The 23,133-nt window shown below is 39.9% G+C and overlaps 1 protein-coding gene across 6 annotated transcripts in view; it reads left to right on the top strand.

Moving 5' to 3' along the window:
• The window catches only part of SENP7 (SUMO specific peptidase 7), a 46,887-nt gene that overhangs the window by 8,688 nt on the left and 15,066 nt on the right, over positions 1 to 23,133 (top strand). For 3 of the 6 annotated variants that reach the window (XM_084843217.1, XM_084843215.1, XM_084843216.1), the window contains 8 exons: positions 13,333 to 13,436; positions 14,652 to 14,830; positions 16,865 to 17,213; positions 17,337 to 17,506; positions 18,048 to 18,185; positions 19,995 to 20,028; positions 21,132 to 21,308; positions 22,519 to 22,772. In XM_084843217.1, the coding sequence (XP_084699343.1) occupies positions 13,333 to 13,436; positions 14,652 to 14,830; positions 16,865 to 17,213; positions 17,337 to 17,506; positions 18,048 to 18,185; positions 19,995 to 20,028; positions 21,132 to 21,308; positions 22,519 to 22,772 (1,405 nt within the window). Of the gene's footprint in view, positions 1 to 3,644; positions 3,843 to 5,932; positions 6,128 to 13,332; positions 13,437 to 14,651; positions 14,831 to 16,864; positions 17,214 to 17,336; positions 17,507 to 18,047; positions 18,186 to 19,994; positions 20,029 to 21,131; positions 21,309 to 22,518; positions 22,773 to 23,133 lie in introns of all 6 variants that reach the window. The other 3 variants (XM_084843211.1, XM_084843212.1, XM_084843214.1) reach the window with 2 other exon arrangements.

Raw genomic sequence — 23,133 nt, 5'->3', positions numbered from 1 at the left:
GTGAGCTTCCACATATACATAATGCCAGGTTGTTTGGTATTGATTAAACAGGCCCTTAATCATTCATATGTCAGTAAAACGCTTATTCATTATACAACCCAAGCAGAGTTTGATACTTGACAGTAAACTATATTGGGTAGAAGCAGATGGCTGATCCTGTCATATGGTGAAGATTTATTCCTGATGTTTTCCTTATTAGCAATGTATTGTTATGAAAATATTTATTTTCTGTGCTGTAAAATCAGTTTGGTGTTAGTCCACCTCAGAGGAACAATTGTTGTTAGTTAATTCTAGGTAACCTCCTTGCATTCCATCGGTTCTAGTTAGTTTGTAGTGCTGGGTGGTGAGGCAGTTTGCTAGGGGAAACTACCACTGGCGAATGCATAGCAATAGAAGGAGGAGGGGAATTATGCTCTTATATTTCAGTGCTGTATAGCAGCAGAGGTAGGGAGTGCTACAGTCAGCGCCATGCAAGTATGTGGTTATTGAGTTAGATAGTCGTGCCAGCATAGGTGCAATCTGTTGACATCCAGAGGGGCAACTATCCACTCAGCAACTCTGCACTTGTACTGTGCTGGCTGCAGCACCCCTATCTCCACCACTGCCTCCTGGCTCCAAAAGGTAAGGGTGGGACTTCCCCTCCCCCATCTATCACTACACAGTGGCTGCTGGCACTTTTACCAAGCGCACCGCCCACATGTCACTACTGTGTTACTGGAAGCTATTTCTTTGGTGGACCATAATGCCTCTGTTGTCCATCTGTCTGTCTCCCTCCCTCTCCCTCCCTGTGGAATATCCTAAAATCCTGTGTACACCAGTTGCTGGGGAACACAGGTGGGAGGGTGTTGTCGTACTCATGTCCTGCTTGTGGGTTTCCCATGTGTGAACAGAATGCTGGACTAGATGGACCCTTGGTCTGACCCAGCATGGCTCTTCTTATGTTCTTAACATTCACGTTAACTCTCTAATGATGGAATCTTATGCATGTTTAGACATGGCTGGCTGGAGAATGCTGGGAGTTGTAGGACATTTTTCTATCCAAACATGCATAGGATTGCACTCTAAAAAGAGACAGCTGGGGTGGTTCACTTCAAGTGTAATGCCAGCATAACACCATATTCTGTGGTGTTGCACTGGTCTAGCAATGGTATGCCCCACGTTATGCATTTATGGGATGGTACCATGGGCCTTATGATCAGTTGTGGTTCATTTAGATTTTGTTCTTGGTATATCTTGGGGATTTGGTGTACATTATGGTATGGCTCAGTTTGCACAACATGATAAACATGGTTTAGCACTATATGCACAAACTGGAATGAGCCCAAGCAAGATTCAGGCTTGTTCACTCTCCTCCTGCATGGACGAAAAAGATTTTGGCAACATTTAGTTTCGGTTTCCCCTAAACTTGGTTAATCACTGCATATAAACCAGAGATTGCAGTTTATAACAAGCTCTATTATAACAAGCGAGCTTCAGAACCTATGAAAAACCTAAGAGCTATGCTGGATCAGACCAAGGGTCCAGCTAGTCTAGCATTCTTTCACACAGTGGTGAGCCAGCTGCCTAAGGGAAACCCACAAGCAGGATATGGGTGTAACACCATCCTCCTGCCCATGTTCCCCAGCAACTGGTGTACAAAGGCATACTGCCTCTGATACTGGAGGTAGCATATAGCCATCAGGACCAGTAGCCATTGATAGCCTTATCCTCCATGGAAGTTGGCTGGTTTAGAAACTCACCAGATTTTTTAATAAACCACACACTCTGCTTCATGCACAATGATAAACTGAGTTGAGGAGAAATGGAAACTAAACATGGGAGGAGAGGTGAGGGGGAGAGTGCATGACCTGAAGTCTCACTCATTCTACTTATTTACTTAAAATATTTCTTGAGCGCCTTTCAGGGCAGAAACCCTCCCAAGGCGGCTTACAGCAGTAAATTCTAGCTCATGCAGGTAGTGCTTAAATTGTGGTTCAGCATTGCATGTGAGTGCAGCCAATATATTTGTTTATTTTATCCATGCAGCAACTCTACAGGGCAGAGAAGATTAGCATTAATGCTATTCTTACTTAAATAATTTCTTTAGGTTGATATATAAAAGATTAGAACTGGCTAGTGAAATGCCATCATGAAAACAGACAAGTGATGATAGAAAGAGGAAGTGTATTTAACAGGCACCCATGGGGATGTGTTGTGTGTCTCCTTGGATTTTGTTTCTTGGTTAAAGCTAGTGTGATGGAATCTTAGACTTCAATGGGTATGATAAAAGAGAGAGGATGTTTGGAACTGGTAATTCTTTATGTAGATTATAGGTATAACTATATGCACCAACAAATGTGTCTTTATAAGTATAGGAATTTCATTAGGTTCTATCTGTCCTATTTGCATTATTTTCATTTTACTTTCATGTTAGGTTTAAAGCAGTATAACCTAATTACATCATTCCAGTTTGCTTCTGTTGCCAACAGTTGTAGAGAAACACATCAGTGAAGTGAACCTGTATCTGCTTCACTGTATCCATTTAAATTCACTTTCTTTGTGAAGTAATTTTTAGAAGATGAGAATGACAACAGTGACATTCTGTAAGAGACGGAACTGGGGGGTTTTCATGTGTGTAGCACTGATTTTAAAAAATCTTGAGAAGCAAGTGAATTTCTAGGACGCAAAGCTTACTTTGTATGCTTGCTTTGCATTCCTATTTAGATAGGAAGCCTATCTAAATAGACACCTAGTTTTATCACGTGTAGCCTGTGACAGTGTTCTGTCTGCAGATTTGAAGCTGGTGGAGCCATCTCTTATATCTAAATTTTCTGGGACTTTGTTTAGATAATGTGATTGTGATAAAGGCATGATTACCACTAGGAAAACCTCATTGTGTTTCTATGTAGTCTTCATATCTCTTCATGGGTTTGAAGGCTTGTAGCTGGCTAGGATGATTATCTCTGAGTTACTGCTTTAAAGTTGCTAAAGAAACACCAGTTCAACATTGCTGTAGACTCCCACTGACTATTTGAGGGTCTCAGAAAGGACCTGAAAGTAAGACTGCCACAGTCTTTTGGCATCCCAGAATGGGCTGAGCTGAACCTAGAAGAAGAAACTATGGCTGTGGTTATAGAGGCACTTCTGGCTAAGATTTTGGATTTGCTGGTTCCATTTGAGAAAAGCTAGTTCCCTTCTAGGTCTAAGTCCTGATTTCTCTGGCTTCCTCAGGATCATTCTACGACTTTCTGTATCAGCTCTTGCACGTTCCTACATTGCTATTCATAATCTTTCAGTGAAGACATCCAATGGACTTTGGTCAGTTGTGAAGACTGTAACACAATGGTTACATACCATGCTGCAGGCATCTCTAAAGCAAGCCTTGGTAAACTTTTCAGGCATGATTCACTAGCACCATTATGGACTGAAGTGGCCAAGCTCTCAGTGTATATAGTAAAAAAAAAAGCTGTTTCAAGCAAGAATATGTAGAAATATTAGGTATAGAAAGAACCTGAACTTCCATCTGTACACTAAGGTACAGTACATGTTCTTGGCTGAGGTCATCTAAAATGAAAATATTGGAATTATTACAGGAAACTTCATTGAATTCATGTATCTTATTTAGACATCATTATTTATCATCGTTATTATTATATGTATGGCAGGCAACCCAAAGTTATCTTGACGAATGTCCTGAAGACGGAAATAGGAAGAAAGTACATAAAGACACAGCTTATAACTGATGCTAATTTATCTCATGGTGTCAAGTTGCAGTCAGATCAACAAACCTCATCGTCTAGTGACACTGTAGAGATATGGCAAATATTAAGTCCTCTTCACCAAAGCCTTTTTATATCTAAAAGGTATGTTCTGTTAAGTCTGACTGTCTCAGACATAATACAACTTTGCCTAGATTATTGTTAAAAGTCACTGCATGTGATAGTTTTCCATGAGTAAGTATTTCATGTTACACTGTTGTCATTAGCCATTTTCACTTTCAGTATAACATTATGAGGCATCCTTGTAACTTCCATTTTGGATTGTTTCGTTTGGGAAGGAATTTCTCCTCTCACATCTCTTGTGAGACTTAAGATTAATTGTTTTCTAACTGTAGGACTAATTCTAGTTAAGCTATTTGGATTCTTACATACTGAGTTCTTCTCATAATTATATTAAACAAAAGCATGTATTAACATCTGCAAGAGAAATCGATTTCCAGTCTTCCCTCTTCTTCCCAGTTACAGTTTTTCCTCTTAATTTCTCCCCCCCCCCCCGCACCCGCAGCCCTTGAATCTTCCTCTTTTCTCCTCTTTCTGGAGAAGACATAATTATGTTACCAATAGCAACTTGCCTGTTCCTTTGTGAAAGCCTTGGCTTTCACGTAGGACATTCTGTATGCATCTCAACAGAACACTGTTTTGCATTGAAAATATCCTTTGATATCTCAAACCTACAGTGGAGCATAAAAAATAATTGACAGATGAGACATAAGGAGAAGAATGCAGAGCAGGGCGGTCAGCAGGCTGACATTGTTGGGCGTCTACTTGAGCCTATGTTCCATGCCTACCACCAAAGCCTCCTGACCCTGCTGCGCCGCCTCCTTACCGCTGCGTGTTCACCCTACCTCTCCAAGTGAGTGAGCAGTGACAGGAACAAGAAGAGGAACCAGCAGCTTGGACCCAGGGGATCAGGACAAGCAAATGGCTGGGAGCAACAGCAGTGAAGAAGAGGGAGGCTAATCAGGGAGGGAGGCCTCTGAGGGTATCTCACCCAAGGGTTCCCCAAAACATGCAGAGAATAGCTGGAAAACTCAGATCACAGAAGATGGTGAACATAGATCATTATCTGAAACAGTGATATTTAAACTGTGTGCCATGTACCACCAGGCGCCTGTAAGGCAGTTCTGTGTGAAAGTGAATGAGATCATAACATTTCCACAATTATTTTAGTTAAGAGGCTTTTCCAGAAGGAATAATGATTAGAACTCTACTTCATCCAGTGCTCCTATACTGAACCTACCAGTGAAGTTAATGAAAAAGCATTCATCCCTGAATAACAGTTTCATTATTGACATTTGTCTCAGTGACAATGGAGCATGTAGAAACCTGGTGTGATAAAAATATTTTAAATAATAAAACTAGTAGTGCCTACCCAATAATTGGCAAAGCTTCCGTTTTCCCTTTACCCTGCCCACTGCAGCTGCATTGGAATGCACAGCCCTGAAAGAAAAGACCAGTTGTAAACCATGAACTATGATACAACAAAGTTTAAGTATAACTAGTCTAAAAGATCACTGTATCAAGGCAGTGGCTGACATATTCACTCAGCACCTTCATAGTTTACATAGTTTTCATAGTTTAGTCATACTTACAAAGTTGGATGAGAAAAGGTTTTGTGACAGTCTTGTACTTTTGAACAGATAACCAAGCATCTTGGTGTAGGGGTATGTTTGCAGCGTCTTTTCTCCAGTAGATATGATTTGCACATCCAGAAATACCAACGAGTGACTTCTTAAAGGGGTGGCAAAAGACTACCGTTACGAAGGCTTTTGTTACTTATTTTTGATTACACAGTCGGCCAGCTGATAGATACTTAAATATTGAGATCGGCTTTTGTTGAACACTTTTTCCTCTATTCAAAGTGCATTTTCTTAGTTTACTACAATTTTTATGCACGCTGCAATTTTGCATGACATTTAATTAATTTAAAAGTCAACAACAAAGATTCCAAAGGCAAAATAAGACCATCAGTATCACTTCTACTTGATCTTAACCTGAATCTCTCCTTTGGAACACTTCACTTATTTGCCACCATCTATTTTCATTCATTATTGTAATCTTCTTGATAGTTACATTTAATAAAATTCAAGATTACTGAAATGGTTACAATACAGTAATTCAACCAAGCATTCCTTTGATGGGTTTCAGAATATTAATTATTATATGTATGGCAGGCAACCCAAAGTTACCTTGACGAATGTTCTGAGGACGAAAACAGGAAGAAAATACATGCAAAGACATCTTTTAACTGATGCTAATCTATCTGATGCTAACAAGTTGCAATCAGATGAACAGCCCTCCTCATCTATTGCCAGCCTAGAATCATGTCAAAAAATAAACTCTCAACAATGCCGTATTTTATCTAAAAGGTATGTCATTCAACACAGTGTTTTGATGATTTATGGTCCTTAATTTATCACTAAAACTATGATCTGGTTGGAACCAATATATAAAGAAATTTACATGTGAAGTAATAATAAGGCAATCCAACCAAAGTTAAGCACTGTTAGGTCCCAGTGATTTCAACTGGAGAGAGATGAACACATGCTTAACTCACTAATTGAAATCAGTGGAATTTAAAGTAACTTTGGGTGCATTTAAGGTAACTTTGGCTTTGTTTATGTGTGATTATGAGCATGTATGCATACTCTGTTAGCAACTTTTTCAGCATATTGTTTTCATTCATAGCCATGCATTGGTATGAGTGCTATGGAGAAATACACATAGAGAATGTTTTGAGGAAGTTAAGATCCAACCGTGTCATTCCACCATGTGGCAATTCAAATTTCAGTATTAACAGACCAAATTTGCCATGCCCCTGTGCCCCCAAAATCTGCTTTGAAGGGTTGGGAACCTTCTGGAACAGATTTGTGGGGCAGAACAGCGGGGAGAAGGGGAAGGAAAACTGTTGTGTGAGTAGACTTCTTCTTGGGTAACATTGGATTTAGCCCTGAGAATCCACTTAGATTTGAAGGTTTCAACATAATGTCTTCTACCTGTATTTCTCCGAAAGGAGTTCCATGTAGAAAAACATTTTGTAAGAATTTTCCTAAAACAGAGGTACATACTAACATTAAATTGTAAGCCTTCATAATATCCCTACACATAAGTTGAAATATAGAGCCTGAAGCTTAAAGATTCTATTTAAAGTATGAATAACAGCTGTAGTGTATTAGGAATTCAGCTACTCAAATCACATGTTTAATATAAATAAGTAGTTGTATGATAGGGCAGTTACTCCTAAAAACCTAGAATTCCAGTTGTCACTTCGGGCTGCGTAACTTCGGTGGTAGCTTATGGCAAGAGGTGACTCACCCTTCATCTTGTAAACCTTCAGTGAGGTCTCCTAATGCCACTGGTTTAAAATGACTGAGCTTTGTTTCAATAGTAGTATTTATTTATTGGAACTTACATTGCAATCTTATAATGTCTGGATTTTTCTTGTTTTTAATATATTTTATATTTTATGATTATGTAAGCAGCCTTAGAAGGACTATGCCTTAAAAGACAGCCTATATTTATTTATTTTTATTATTAAATTTATTAATCGCCCATCTGGCTGGTCACCCAGCCACTCTGGGCGATGTACAACATACAATAAAATAGTTTAAAACAATAAAATTCTACAATAAAAACATTTTCTAAAATACCCTAACCCACCCCAAATGCCTGCCTGAATATTATAATATATAATATTATATATTATATAAACATGGCTTAATTTAAATGGAAAATGGGAAGGGTCCATACTTATTTTACAGTGTCTTTATGGGATATTTTAATGCTATTCTGATGTCCTAAAAAGGGCTGGCAAAATTTAACTGGTAGATTAACCAACTAAAGTTCAGTTGGTTAATCAGTAGGAGTCAATTTTAATTAGGGGATTTAAGGGCACTTTATTTTCTGATTTTTTTTCCTGGTGAGTTATTGTAGTTTTTCATTCCCTTTTTTAATTCCTGTCTTTTTAATTCCCTGTTAAAGGTGATCTTTACTTATAACAATTAGAGGTAGCTCTTGTTCATTACATGGTTATAGCCATCATACTTTCTCTCAGTATCTTAAAAACCATCTATATTGGGGCATTGGTGATAAGCAAACTACTTACATAAATGTAATTTATTTATTTTAGATAGTTAATAAAATAAAATTCTGTAATTGGTTTATAGCCTTAGTCCTGTGTAATTTTGAGTGTTTTGTACATTTGTAAACTAGCATAGACCAGGGGTGGGCAGAAGATAGATCTCCAGATGTTCTGGACTTCAACTCAGCAGGGCCAAACTCCAAAATATCTGGAGATCTATTTTCAACCCACCCTTGGCCTAGACCTTCAGGGAAAGGTGAGCTAACAATTTAATTAAAATGTATTAGTAACAAGATACACCATCATTTCAGAAGGGCACATTGGATCAGGTTCAATATTAAATTATTTTCATTCAAAGGAATTCATCCACAAGTGTGTTCCATGAGGAAGTGATGTTGGAAGGACTTGTTTATAGGTCTTACACCCAATAGAAGTCATACATTATTTCCCCTGAAGCAGGAGGTTTGTAGCTTGGGTGTCCTCCTGGATCCACATCTGTTCTTACCACCACCACCTGACCTTTCAGAATAAGCACCTTTTATTTCAGAATAAGCACCTTTTGTCAACTTAGGCTTGAGCACCAGTTTTGCTTTTTTCTGGAGATTCCAGACCTGGCTTCAGTCATTCATGCATAGGATTGCAGCTTTATTCACCACTTCCAGGTTGGTTATTGTAATGCAGTTTAAGTTGGACCTTTTGAAGACAGTTCAGTGGGTACAATTTGCAACTGCCAAGGTGCTATCTGGCCCTGGTAGGTTGGAGCAGATTACTGAAATCTTCTTCTATCTAGACTGGTTACCTATTTGTTTCCAGGCTCAATTCAAGATGCTGATTTTGTTCTTTAAAGCAGTAAACAGTCTGGGATCAGAGTATCTTAAGAATTCTCTTTTGCCTGACCCCCAAATACAATCCTGTCTGAGCACTCTGGTTCACTTTGGATGCCTTCTCCAAATCTTCCCATTGTCAGTTGTAAAGCAGGTAGGCAGAACAGATAGTCTTCTTAGTCATGGCACTTCGAATTTAGAACAGCCTTTCTAGGAAGGTTCACCTGGCTTTGTCACTGCTTTCCTTTGGGCTGGTAGTAAAGACTCTCTTATTTCAGCAGGGGCTTGTTAGGCATTGGTCTTAAATTAATTTGTATGCTACTGCTTCTGATTCTGGCTTGTTTTGATTATTTTAGTGCAGATTTATCTGTTATATTATTGAGCATTGATTTTTGTAAGCTGTCTTGATTATAGAAAGGCGGGGAATAATTACCAGATAGAATAAGGGAGCAATTCTATGGCCACTAGACACTGTCTAGAGGGCCATAAGATATGCTCATTTCTGGGAACCAACCTCGGAGCCTGTGCTCTGAGGTCGGTTCCCAGAAAACTGAACTTCCCCGGAGAAGTCCTATCCTCCGCGCTCAGAAGAGGAGCGCGGAGCGACTGAAAAGGGGTGTTCCAGGGGGCGTTCCAGGGTGGGGAGAGTGGAGCTGCACATACGGCACATCCAATGTGTCATACGGCAGCTTCCTCTCCTGCTCAGCCCCCCTGCCACTAGACAGCCGAAAACTATTTTTTCTAGTGAAAAATAGCAAGGCAGGAGAGGTGCGAACAATCACCCCCGTGCCTGTCCTGACTTGCTTTGGATAGGTGGTGACCTCCACGTTCGGAGGTGGCCACCTGTCTTGATAGGATTGTGCCCTAAGTTCTTTTAATATTATCTTTGTCCAGCCTGTCCTATGCAAAAATCAGTTAGGGCCAGTTGTTAATTAAAAATGGAGAAAGGAGTCTATAGGCAGTATCCCGCTCGGCAGTAGCACTAATGTAAATTACATTGCACTAATATAAGCTAACCCCTAATGCAGTGCCAATAGCATTTGCTGGCATGACAGGTTTTCTGGGGTCGAGAACAATAATAGACAACAAAAAAAAAAGGAAACCATGAGGGAAGAAGGAAAGTTCAGTAATGAAATTCTTAAACATTACTCTAAGACTTAAACAGCTGTGCCTGAGTGCCTGCCAACAGTGTTGCCAGTGCTATGACATAACATTGATATCACTGCAGTTGGATAAGCCATTGATCCCCATTCTGATTTAAGAAGCTGTGGTCATATATATTTTTGAAAATGCATATTCAGGATTGATAATAGTTTGGAATGAATTTTTCAGTTAATAATTCCTAGAAATGAGGCACCTATATTCTTTCATTAATATTTAAAGTTAAATAAATCAACCATCTGGAGTATTGAAAGCCAACACTTTTCACAGACTAAGATTTATAGAGAGTATGTATGAGAAACTTCTAATTTTAATTTTGTAATTATTTTAGAAATATCTGTTTAACATGCTTGCAAAATGAGTTAAGCAGGACAGAAGAGGAAGAAAAAGAAATAAGGAAAGAGGGAAAAAATTCAATGATGTTTTAAAATTAGTAACAAACTTGCGTTTCACAAGCTTGTTGCTTGAGCTGTATCAACATAGTTTTTCATATCTTTGTTGGATCTTTTCAATGGAATAAAAGAAACAAGCAAATCACCCCCAAGAAATGAATTTTTACTCTTTATTTCAAAGTATCAGTGTTTCTCAATAAATTCATTTCTTCAGACTAGAGATGTAAAATTTCTGGAAATTTTGAAGCCATGGAAAAAAAATGTTTTTTTTCTTGGCTCCCCCGCTCCCTGAAAATAATGGAAATTTGGGGGGAAATGGAAAAATAAACAATATCTTTTTTTTTTGCACTCTTTACAGTCATATTGTTGCTTTAGGACTGCCTTTCCCAACCTGGTGTTCTCCAGATATTTTGGACTTCAGCACATATCAGCCTCAGGGAGGATAGCCACTAGTGAGGAATGCTGGGTATTGTTGTCCAAAACATCTGTAGGGCATCAGGTTGAGGAAGGTGGCTTTAGGAATGTAAAGCAGCCTTTATGTTCCTAAACTTATATTATGTATAACTTGGTTTGCTCATAAAATTATTGTTATATTTGAAAACTTTAAAAAGTGAACTCAGTTAGTAAATTTGTAATTATTGTCTGAATAAACTAAACTTTAAAAATTTAATGTACCAAACACAATTAATTTTAAGAGCAAACCAAGTTATACATTTTAGGTTTCTAGTTTATATCTAACCAGAGGGAAACATCTGAATCAGCCTAGAAGCCAGAAGAAGCAGGAAGAACTGGAGGCAGAGGAAGTCCAGAAACACAGGACTCTGTAGAACTAAATCCAAACTGTCAAGAATGTACATTTCCTTCCATATTATGATATGGTGACTCTTTTCACATGTTAGGAAACTGATCATGGCTTGGAGCATCCCAAAACGTTTACCAGTAAAAGATACATTGGATCAATAATTTTAATAAGAAATGGAAGAAATAACTATGCTGAGGATCTTACAGAGAGGTTTAAAAAACATTTTTCTCCATGGCTTCATTATTTCCAGACATTTTACATCTGGTCTTTCTATAAAAATCTTTATAATTCCATAGTTTTTAGAAATCATTTGGGAGCAGGAGTAAAGGCTTGATAACAGTATACAAACAGCTTGTCTTCAATTTTAAAAGAAAATATTTCATAATCCAAAGCTGTTCAATTTTTCCAACTTTTTCAAAACAAAAACAAAATCGACCCTTGGAAAAAATGGGGGGGGGGGACCCTGTTTTTTCCCTGAATTTTTCCTATTTTTTCCCAGGCCTTCACATCTCTACTTGAGATCCAGAACAAAGCTCCACCAGAGCTCAGAAGCACGCATGGAGTATCATCTTTTGCTTCAATTTTTAAAGCAATGAAGACACTGAAAATTGCACAGACCTATTGCATGTGACCTCCTGCATGTGTAAATTGCTGTAAGCCGCCTTGGGAGGGCTTTTGCCCTGAAAGGCGGCCAAGAAATATTTAAAATAAAATAAATAAATAAAAATAAAAAGCTGCTGGAACAGAGCACCTGCCTTTACTTCCTCCTTCAGTACCTGTGTATCTACACGTCAGAGCTGAATTGTAATTCATATTTATGTAAAAAGTAGTTTACAGAAGTTAAATTTAGTTGCACTGTTGTTGATGAGAATATTGACAGGTCATTCTGAGTAAAATGCTTTCATAAAAATATGGCTTTGGACATGTTACTGAAGCTTAGCTAATTCATAGCTATGACTGTGATTCTGATTCTCAGTGGTCTCCGTATCACCTGTCAAACTGCAATCAGGTAGGGATTGCTTGGATGCAGTGAGTGACAGCATGAACCAGCACTTCTGGGGCGGCGGGGGTGGTGTACATATGGCACCATAATTTGCACAGCTTTGACACCTCAAAAAAGGGCCACAAAAGCACATTGTGCCAGCAACATGTACAGGCCCAGTTGAAAGTGCTGGTCCATATAATTGATACCTCTTCACATTGCTTGCCAACCTGCTAGTTCTCCTGCAGTGTTATCATGTGATGTCAATGGGGGATTTCCTCCCAATGAAAATAGCAGCTTCATAGGAGGAGTTTTCCTCAGGACCGCAGCAGGGGAGGAAGGGGTTAAATTTCCCCTCCCTGCCTCCTGTGATCATGATAATGATCAGCACACACACTGTAGATGCTATTTTCATGTTTAAAAATTGCACATTAAATGCAAAGGCACATTTGTCGTCGCGTCTACTTTGGCCCTAATTCTTAGGTCTGCGTATCACTGAATTAATAAACCTGTGTCTGGCCTGTACCACTTCAGACTGCAGATTCATATATAGGATAGAATGCTCATCCATTCACAACAAAATCTTCCCTGCACATGGCAAACCAGGAAGAAATATAGGCTATAATCCTTCACCTGATACCTAGTTTTCTTTAGAGAGAATATTTTTTTTAATGGAGTAGCATTCAATCATGTGAGCCCTCTAGGTCTGAAGAGATACAACCCAGACACAGGTCTACCATCTCAATGGAAACTAGGCCTTAATATCAGTGGAAATATAATAAAAAATAAAGGGTGCAAAAATATATTTTACATCCAGTTTTGAGTTCTTCTAAATTGCTACAGCAGTGAAAAGACCATACTGTGTAAATGAGAATATCTGCCTTTTTAATTTCTGACAAATGTGCTAAACTAATAGGAATTTAATATATTTGAGGTCTTTGATTTTTTAAATATTTACATGAGTTACTTGGCTTAATTGCAGCACAGTCCTATGCATGTTTATTCAAAAGTAAGTTCCATTGTGGCCAGTGGGGATTACCTCCTAGTAAGTGTGTTTAGGATTTCAGCCTGTGTATGTGAAAATACTTTGTAATTATCTTTAAGGGAAAATAGAAAACGTATCCTTTCCCCAAACTTCTCTTTCCTCCCTCCCTCCCTTTTAGAACAGAGGAGCAGAGAGAGAGAGGGAGAGAATCTAAATGGTAACCGTATGATCCAAATTGTTGTCATAAGTCCTACTTGACAAAAGTTTAGAGTATTGACAAGAAATAGATTGTCAATCTATTTGACAGAAATATAGGGGAGATTAATGATTTGCTATGTTTTTTCCAGGTATCAAATATATCAAAGAAGGCCAAATGACCAGAAACCATCTAGACATGCAGAAAGTAATAATGCGTTGCTGGCTCTAAGAAGATGTGACGTGGTGCTAGAAGGTTTGCATTTAAGAAATTGAATGCATTTTAATATTTGAATAACATTTGAACTAACTGAATTGGCTGAGATAGGGCTCTCCTTTGTCGAAACTTAGATACAGTCTTTCATCTCAGTAGCATTACAATACAGTTTATGCAAATTCTTTTATTCCCACAAAATCAAAATCCAAGCTCTTCTCATTAATCATTTAATCTTTGAAGTCAGTACCTCAGATTACAGGACATGTAGTGTATGTTCAGTCCTAATGCAAGTTTCTTAAGCATGCTTACTTGAAAGTTAAATCCATTAAACTCAGTAGAGCTTATTAACGTGTAACAAGTATCAGAAACTCAAGATCTCCCTAATCCTTAGCACAGTTAACTGCCATGTTATAAATCCAGTTAGAGACCTGAGTAGCAAGTAACGACAACCCAAAGTACAGGTTCAGTATGAGTTGTCATTGAATCGTGGGGTTATTTTTATGTGCGAAGCCTGCACCATGGTTTAACTATGGGTTGTTAACCATGAACAACCCAGGAAGAGAACCCATGGTTTGTTGTTGGGTTGTGAACTCTGGGTTGTTCATGGTTAACAATCCATAATTAAACCATAGCAAAGGGTTCTCACGTAGTGAGAACACAATTAAAAAATAACACACAATTCAACAATAACCCATACTCAACCCATACTCTGGGTTGTCGTTACATGCAAACCAGGTCATAGAGTGAAACAGGATCATTATTTTCCCACAACTCTTTTAATATATGTTTATCTTTGGAGTGGTAATTATAATCGGTTGTCATGACTATGAGTACAGAACTGAAGATACTGATTCAGATTATCTAATAAGGTAGAAAAGTTGCATCTTTTACATCCTTTAAAGCCTTAGTAGAACTAGGTTGGTTTTAAATATTTCTTAAGATGCCATGATTAAGAAGAAGATAGAACATCTGGATAGAGAGGGAGGTATAGTGATAGTTTCCAGAGTCAGAATTCAACTTGGAATGAATGACGATATTAGTTTTAGGCTGCAATCTTATGCCTGCTCACCTGGTAATAAGCATAATTGAACACAGTAGGACTTATGTCTGAGTAACATACATAGATTTCACTCCTTTTTAAATGTAGATTTTTATGCTGAGGTCCTGCATCTAAAGCAGTAAAGCAAGTATGCTTGAATAAAAGTATGCCTATACTTACCTATTACAATATTAATTTCTTTATTTTAAATAAAGACTGCAGCATAAATAATAAAGAAGGACATCGGCCAGAGAAAGAAAGAAAAGATTCCAAGAATACCTCTCCTGGTTTGAGGGAAACAAGCTTTCAAAACAGCGAGAGCAGAAAAAGAAGGAGGGATGTTTTTCCAAATCAGTTGAATGCGTATTCTCCACAAAAATCACCACTGGCAAGTGTATGTAATTTTTGCATGTCTGGGTAGCAGTTAGATATAATGCATACGTACATCAGTATCGACTAAGACAGGTCAGGGAATCTTTTTCCTATTGAGACCCACATTTACCTTGGTCAGAACTTGTCAGGGTCTGCATTTCAGAGTCAAATGTGGACAGGACAGGGCCAATCGAAGTGACAAGAGCTGCGCGCACGCGCACACACACTTATCCATACACATACATCAGCCTGCCGGCCTGGGTGAATCTGCCTGCCCCCTGGAAGTCAGAGGAGAAAAAGGGAGAAAAAGACTGGACACGGGCTAGTCTAATGTTTGTTGTTGTACAGCCCCAGCACAAGCTCTCTTGCCGCCTGAGGCAGGAAAGACATGTGCCACCACTGCATCGCACCCCTTCTTCCCTGCTTTATGCCCTCTTCCCTTTATTGTGTAGTGTGCTTTCCCTCTTCACACACTCCCACGCCCCCTTCCCTCATTGTGCACCCCCTTTTCACACACCCCTTTCCTTTACCATTGCCGCATCAGCTCTCTGGAGAGTCAACTTACCTGCCTGCTATCTGGCTCTTACTGAGACAGTTCTGTGCGCAAGCCATAAGGCAGATGGTTGAGAGAAGCTGCCTGTCCTCTGTTTCACTCTGACAATCCCCTCAGAGCAAAGCAGAGGGCGGGTAGCTGCCCCAGAGAATCTCACTGGCCACATTTTCCCATTTTCCAGAGCGGGAGAGTGGGACTGGTGGGGCTCTCCAGAGCTAGCATTCCTGAGTGGGTGGCTGCTCCAGAGAGCCCACCAGCTCCGTTCTCCCTCTGCAGCAAATGCCATGATGGGAAAGTGGTTGGCGGGGCTTTCTGGAGCACCCACTGGAGGGAGGGGTGGAGAGAGTGGCACAATTCACCACTCTACCGCCTGAGGCCAGGGTTTTACCCTGTCTGATTGGAAGTTCGGCCCTTTCGTTGCACATGCACATGCTTGTCTCCTGATTAGTATCTCTTTCGCTCTTGTTATCCCAAGAGAGACCGAGGAGGGATGCAGGCTTCTTCAGAATCTGGACTGCAGAGGTCTTCCTAGGCCACGGGTGGGAAGAAGGAAAACTTCAGATGTATTGGACTTCAAGTCCCAGCATTCCTGACCATGCTGCCATGCTGGTAGGGGAGTTGAAGTCCAAAAAATCTGGAGATTTACCTTCTGTCCACCCCTGCCCTAGACCCCCAGCATCTCCCCAGGCCAAACCCTCACCTGATGATGCTCCAGCTGCCATGTGTCATGGTCAGACTTCTGAGTTCCCATTTTTGACTGATGGCTTGCCTGCCTCCACTTTCTTTTGCTCATTCTCCTCTGCAAAAGTGGGACTCGATGGGCCTTTTGTCTGATACAAGACGACTCTTATAATGTTCTTAGGTTTTTAGGCCTCTAAGCCTATCAGATCTGGTGTAGCTTGGGTTCCTCTCATAGTCCCACCAGAAGCTTAACTCCACAGGAATGGCAGGGGTAGTAGGGAGGAGACACTGATTTATATCATGAGGGTCACAGCAATCTTGCAGGCCTCTAGGCACTGATGTGCCTCAGTGTCCCATTTGGAGGTATACCAGGGCTCAGAAGCCTCCATGTATCTTGTTTCCCTCCACATTGATTGGGTCCTTTGCACTATCACTTCTAGTTCATGTGTCTTGCTGGAGGAAGTGGGTCTCATTTAGTAATTAGTTATTATCAGGGCAGTACCCAAGAGTGTCATGCTGCTATCACAAATGAAGTTGCGCTAATGGAAACTAGGTTCTGAACTAAGCGTAAGGGGAGAATCCAACGAAGTTCCGCTTGTGTAAATGCATGTGCAACCCCTTTCAGGAGCGTAGGTCAGGTGCTCCACTAGCGCACGTCCTGCTAGTACAGTGCGCAAGCACTTGCGCAACTGAAAGATTTGACGGCGTTTTGAGTTTGCAGAATGACACTGTTGGAGACTGCTCTCAGTGTGTGAGGAAACTAACTGGACAACAGAGTCAGCATGATTCTTAGAAACAAGGTTTCATTTTATGTTTCTGTAGAAAGAACAGAGGACAGAACCAATTCAGTCACCTGGCTGGAAAGGCTCAAATGAGAATCACCAGAGTCATCTGCACAACCCTCAGCAGGAAAATATTCACCAACCTTTGGAATCAGATTGTAGCGAAGCATTTGTGACCACTAATCAGGACACTGCTGTAAGCTGTTCAGATGAAAACTGCTCAAATTCTTCTCCCAAGAGAAAGCAGCATTCTATCACCAATAAGGCCGAGCAGATTTCACCACTAGTCAGCTCCGCTAGGAAGCAGAAAATGCATATAATTCTGCACCTGAAAGAACCATTGAATAGATCTGAAAGGAATAAAGAGACAGCTGATCCAACTGAGCCAAGTACGTAATTGTAACTCCCTTGTTTTAAAAATTTACATAAATACCTTATAAAAGTTCATTTTTACCAGCTAGATTATAGAGCTCAAGCTTTACATCATTTCACTTTACTTTTACTTGCTTCAGTTGTCCTTTCTAGTGATGAAGAAGAAGGAAGTACTGAAACAGAAGATCCAGAGAGATATTTCCAGACTGGGAAAGGCCACAAACCTAAGAAGAAAGAAAGAGAACAAGAATCTGCGCTACCTTTATCAAAAGAGCTATTGCATGGTGTAACTGAAAGCAAAACAGAACAAGTAATGAATCTTTGCTCTGTACGCTATCTGTAAGAGCTTACCCCTCTCTGTACCACGCAGGATTGATGACTCAATATATTTATTGCTAGAAGCTGTACATCACTATAGTGTATTCCTCTGATCAGTGTATTCCTCTGACATATTGGTAGTATAGACACACCAGTTCTAATCATATTTTCAGTGAAACCTATTTCCAAAAGCTCTGCTTAGAAAGAATTACAGCCTTACAGTGAATTTGTATGGATTTTTTTTTTTTTTAAAAAACACCTTTCTAACAACACACTTAGAAACATATGCAATGCTTCCTTGGTTAGTGATTATACAAATGGCACCACCATGTATTCAGTGCCTCAGTATGGTACATTATCTATTGATTCGCTTGCAGATACTTGTAAAAGCTCTGATTATCATAATGCATATAAACTTGGAATATGGAAAACCTGTGTATAGAACTATAAAAATTATCCTCAGAGCTGCTTGAATTTGGTGGAGTTAACCCTTGTATTTGGGCAGTGTTAACCCTTGTGTTTTTTCCCCATAGCTTTCAGCTGAATCGCTTACAATTCATTCCTCTGCAGACTGTAGTACCTTCAGTGAACAGATGGATCTTGCCTTGGATATAAAATCTGAAATGTTATATATTGGGAAATATAAAGGAACAGCAACAGGTTGTGTCAGAGTAAGTTTATTGTTACTGATTGAGACCAAGATCCAAGAAACTAAAATGTGTTCCCAAAGGGAGTATTGAACTTGTCTCTGTTGAATAGCAGCCTCCCCTCATTCTACATGGGAAACTGTCTTTTAAAGTGAGGGGGAAGGGGGGTGTTCAAAAGAAGTCTGTGAACAGGGCATTCTGGGTCTGTTCAAATAAGAAAAGTCAAAGATTCCACTGGGCTGGCAGTTGAAGCCTCTTATGTGAGCCTAAGCAGCTCTTTGGATCCTGGCCTTTGTTTCTAGGGCTAGGATCTTGTCCACAATTGCTCATACATATGTCCTGCTGAAATTCCTGAGACGTAGGCAGCATAATAGGTGCAAGATGGTTGCCTAGGATTATATAAAACTTGCTTCGTTGTATGTTATACAATCTTATTTTGAAAGTTCCTTCAGTTTCAAAAGGGGTTGTGCCATGTGGGGTGGGGTCTGTTACTGCTGGATCCCAGACTTTTACTTGCAGTTAAGTTTATTGGATATTCACAGTTCGAGTCAAACATATTTTGAAGATTACCATCTTGTCCCCAATGTTCTTTAACATCTACATGAAGCCACTGAGAGCGGTCATTAGGGGATTTGGAGCAATGTGCCATCTATCTCCATGTGACATCTGAATCAATGGGCTGGATGAGAGCCAGTAAACTGAAACTGAATCTTGGCAAGACGGAAGCCCTCTGTGTGAGTGGCTCCCGAGTCTGGAGGATAGGCTCTTTGCCTGTTCTGGATGGGGTTGCACTCCTTCTGAAAGATCAGGTCCATAGTTTGGGGGTACTCCTAGATCCACCATTGTCACCAGAAGCCCAAGTGGCCATGGTGGCTCAGAGCACCTTTTACCAGATTTGGCTGGTTCGCAAACTATTGCCTCTCCTGGACAGGGATAGCTTGGCCACAGAGGTACAGGTGCTAGTAACCTCAAGACTGGATTGCTGCAATGCGCTCTATGTGGGGCTGCCCCTAAGGCTGCTCCGGAAGCTGGAGGTAGTGCAGAATGCAGCAACTCGGCTGTTGTCGGGAGCTGCCCCTTCCCAGCATGTAACTCCTTTGCTGAGGGAACTGCAGTGACTGCCTATCTGCTACCGGGCCAGGTTTACTATATTAGTTCTAGTGTACAAAGCCCTAAACAACTTGACCAGGATACCTGAGGGAGCGCCTTCTTTCTTACCAGCCTGCCCGGTCACTGAGGTCATCAGAGGGCTTGCTCCTGGTGGTTCCACATGGACATGTGGCCCGATTGGAGTGGACCAGGAGAATAGCCTTCAGCATGGCAGCCCCCTTTCTTTGGAATTCCCTGTCCCTGGAGGTCAGGCAGGCACCAACACTGCATTGTTTCCGGCACCTGAAAACACCACTGTTCCAGGAGGCATTCGTTAATTGACCAGTTAAGGATTTTATTGGCATTGTGTTTTTTAAACAAGTATAATTTTAATGTGGTATTTTGATCTTTTTATTCTTTAACTGTTTTATTCCTTATGTTCACTGCTCTGAAATCTGTTCTAGATATGGAGTGGTATAGATTAGATAGATAGATAGATAGATAGATAGATAGATAGATAGATAGATAGATAGATAGATAGATAGATTTTGAAGTGGGTGTGCTTATGATTGCCAGTCAAATATGAATTTGGGGTTCTAAACTTGGAACATCAAGTTTTAAATGTTTTCTCAAAATACTGCTATTTATTTTCTGGCAGTTCAGTTTCTGATATATTAATGGAATATATTTCTAAGCAGTTCTGTTAGAAAGACTAATTTTCTGTTTCTCCTTTTTTATTTTAAGTTTACAACCAGAGACATTAAGATCCCATTTGAAGGTAAGATACCATGTTGCTTCATCATATTTCCTGAGCAAGGTTTTTGGCAGACCCGTACAAAAGGTTCTTGCAAATGCATTTTTGCAGCAAAATTCATATCTGCTCTTTCCCTTTTTTGTTTTTCTGTAAGCTATTTATATAAAATGAAGAAGTGCTATGAGAAGGTAATGGTGGCTGTAAATCCTAATACTGCATAACATGTCCAGAAATGTCTGTAGTACTTATATTTATGGATGGGTGGGGAGAAACAATTCTGAATACTATTATTGCAAAGAGAGTGGTAGTGCAAAATGCCTTTAATGCAGAAAATCCCAGATGAAGTCCCTGTTATCTACAGTTTAAAAAGGATCAGGGAGTAAGTGAGTAAAAGGCCTCTGTCTAAGACGCTGACAAGCAACTGCTAATGCTAAATGGACAAGTAGTATGACCTGATAAGACAGATTGCTTTATAAAGTAGTGGTTGCAGGCTCACTTCAATTTTGCATCATAGGTTAATTGGTTTTGAAAGAAGTGTTGAATACTTGAAATTATGTGATTATAAGTATTACAGTTTTGAATAAATGGCCATTTACAATCTTCAGAAGTGGTTTCATGTGTTTTTGAAATTTACTTACAGAGCAGTCCTAAGTAGGGTAGGGGGAGTAAAGTGGCAAATGATCTGCCATTTCCAAAGTCCTGCTGGCTCACACTGGCCAAGTGATAGGAGCAGTTTCCCCCTGGTGATTTCACTGGCAGTTCTTTATTTTTTAAAAGTTCCCCTCCATTGGTTTCAGTGGTGGGCGGCAGGCTTTCTTATGCCAGCTTCAGACTGATGTAGGTAATGGGCCCAAGCCTCAGGCCTCTCAGTGGAATGGATCTTGCAGAGGTAAGGCTTCCTCTGACCTGCCCCTGGAACATCCTATTTTGGGGCTCTGTCTGCAGTGGATCTACAGCCACAGACCTTTCCACAGTCATACCAGAAGCCGCTGGAGTGGACATTGTCCCCCACTGGCAGAGCTTGCACACTTAGTGATTATTTCATTGAAAAGTATTAATATGAAGTGATTGCAGGATCAATTCAATCTTGCATGTCATCCATGTATTTACAATTTTGTTCCCTCCAGTGGCTCTTAATAAGAAAATGGAACTATCAGTGGATTCCATGCACTTAAGAAGGTATGGACTGTGGACAAATGACTCCTCAACTTTGGGGAGTTACGGTATCGTTTTTCTTTGGCTGTCATCAGATTATGCGGAACAAATTGAAAATCAAATAGGACCACCTATATTAAATAAGCAAGGTATGTGTTTTTGTAGTTAACTGGAACTTATTTAGGCATGCTAAGAATTGCATAATTACAATAAATATGTTGCTTGTGTTAGATTTATTACCTACTTCGAATATGACCAACTTTAGATTTTAGTTTGGGAACAATAAAATATAAATCAAATAAATACCTTCTTAGATATTTAGGATGCTTCTAGGCAAGGCTTTTGTTATGCAATTGCCCTGCCTCATTCACAGAATTTTATGGCGTTTGTACAAGTTGTCTTTCACTTGTCATCTTCCCATGTTTTCTCACCATTGCTTCTGTCTTTTTTTCTTTCCACAAAAAAATTTGTTAAAGAGGAAAAGATGGAATAGATGGATAGTGTCTTTTGATTGGTAATGTTAGGAGCTGTCTGTCTGGAAGTACTCAGTCTTGAAATTGTGGCTGACTTTTAAGCCAGTGTGGGAGACATAAACAAACTAATCCTATTGCTAAAGGAACTGTGAACCAGAATTTCAAGAAGGTATAGAAGAGTCACAAAACCAAACTTCATATGTGTTACACAGTTATCCTAACTGGATTGAGAACTACTGGCTAGATTTCAAAAGTGCCACTTTTCGCACATGAACCTGCCCATGTCCTGAAGTCATGATTGGAGACCCTTTTCCATGTGCCCTCTGAAGATAGGCAGGTGGCAACCACTGAGAGCATCTTTGCAGCTTTAGTGTTTATTTTTGTACATTGCCTTGATGGCTTTTTAGCAGATAAGGTGGTATATAAATATTACTAATAAATAATAGTGCCCCATTTGTGGAACACACTCCCAGGGAGAATCTTGTGGTGCTCACATTGAGATTCCTGTTTCCTATCAGCACGTTTCTCAAAACAAAACCAAGTATGTTGTGGCTTCTCCAGCTACTCTGCCACCTGGCAATGTTCTTCTAGGCCTCTTATCACACACAACGTTTGCCTCATCCTTCTGAGTGCCAAGGTCTCACACCAGCAATCAGCTTGTCTGTTACAAGTTACAAGCAGCTTGCACAGAGCTGGGCTTCTCCATTGCTGTCATCCATTTTAGTGCACCATGGGGCTGCTCTGGTGTTCACTGTATTCAGTAGTTTCTTGGGCCTTAAAGGGGTGGATTAACAGATAGAGTAATTGCAGTTATATACTACTTCCCGAAAATCTCTGCTAATACTTTGTTTTTTACTTCTTACATTGCTTTTTGTTCTTTCTACAGCTAAGAGTATTACATTCATTTTTATTAAGCTGTGTCAGCCACTCACAGAAGGGGAGCAGAACATGCTGAACAAGATAATTCTGGAAGTGAGCAAGAAGAATACCTCTCCAGACCTCACTGACTCCTTACCTTGGGAGCAAGCCATTAAAGAAATCTCATGTGAAGAAAGCGCCTTCATGGACAATTGCTATGAGTCATTTCAGCAGCAGTTACAGAAGGACAGTGCATCAGTTCTGACTGAGCCACCACCCCAGGTAAAAATCATATAGAGTAAGAACACTTACCTGTGTTTGGAAGGACAACAGCAGTTCCCCAGAGGGAAAAGTATCTGCATTTGTAGCTCAGAATCTTTAATGTCAATTGTAACAATTTCCAGAATGTTAGCCTGTTGCAACAAAAACAACAGATTCTTAGGAAAGCTTGAAGACTAACAAGCTTATTATGACATAACATACACTTTCCTCTGTTGTTTTTAACATCGACTAGCATGTTGCCCATGATGTGAGTTTTCACTGGCCTTGGGGTATTATAGGGCTACTTTGTGGGTCTGGAGGTGATTTGAAGAGAGAGTGTGTCTCTGTGTGCTTTAATCCTTTTTTTTGGCTGGGCAATATA

This window comes from Heloderma suspectum, chromosome 3 (assembly GCF_057233095.1).
Source record: "Heloderma suspectum isolate Gila_16-S chromosome 3, 16-S_ref, whole genome shotgun sequence".
NCBI lineage: Eukaryota > Metazoa > Chordata > Lepidosauria > Squamata > Helodermatidae > Heloderma > Heloderma suspectum.
This window is presented reverse-complemented; position numbering and strand designations above follow the sequence as displayed.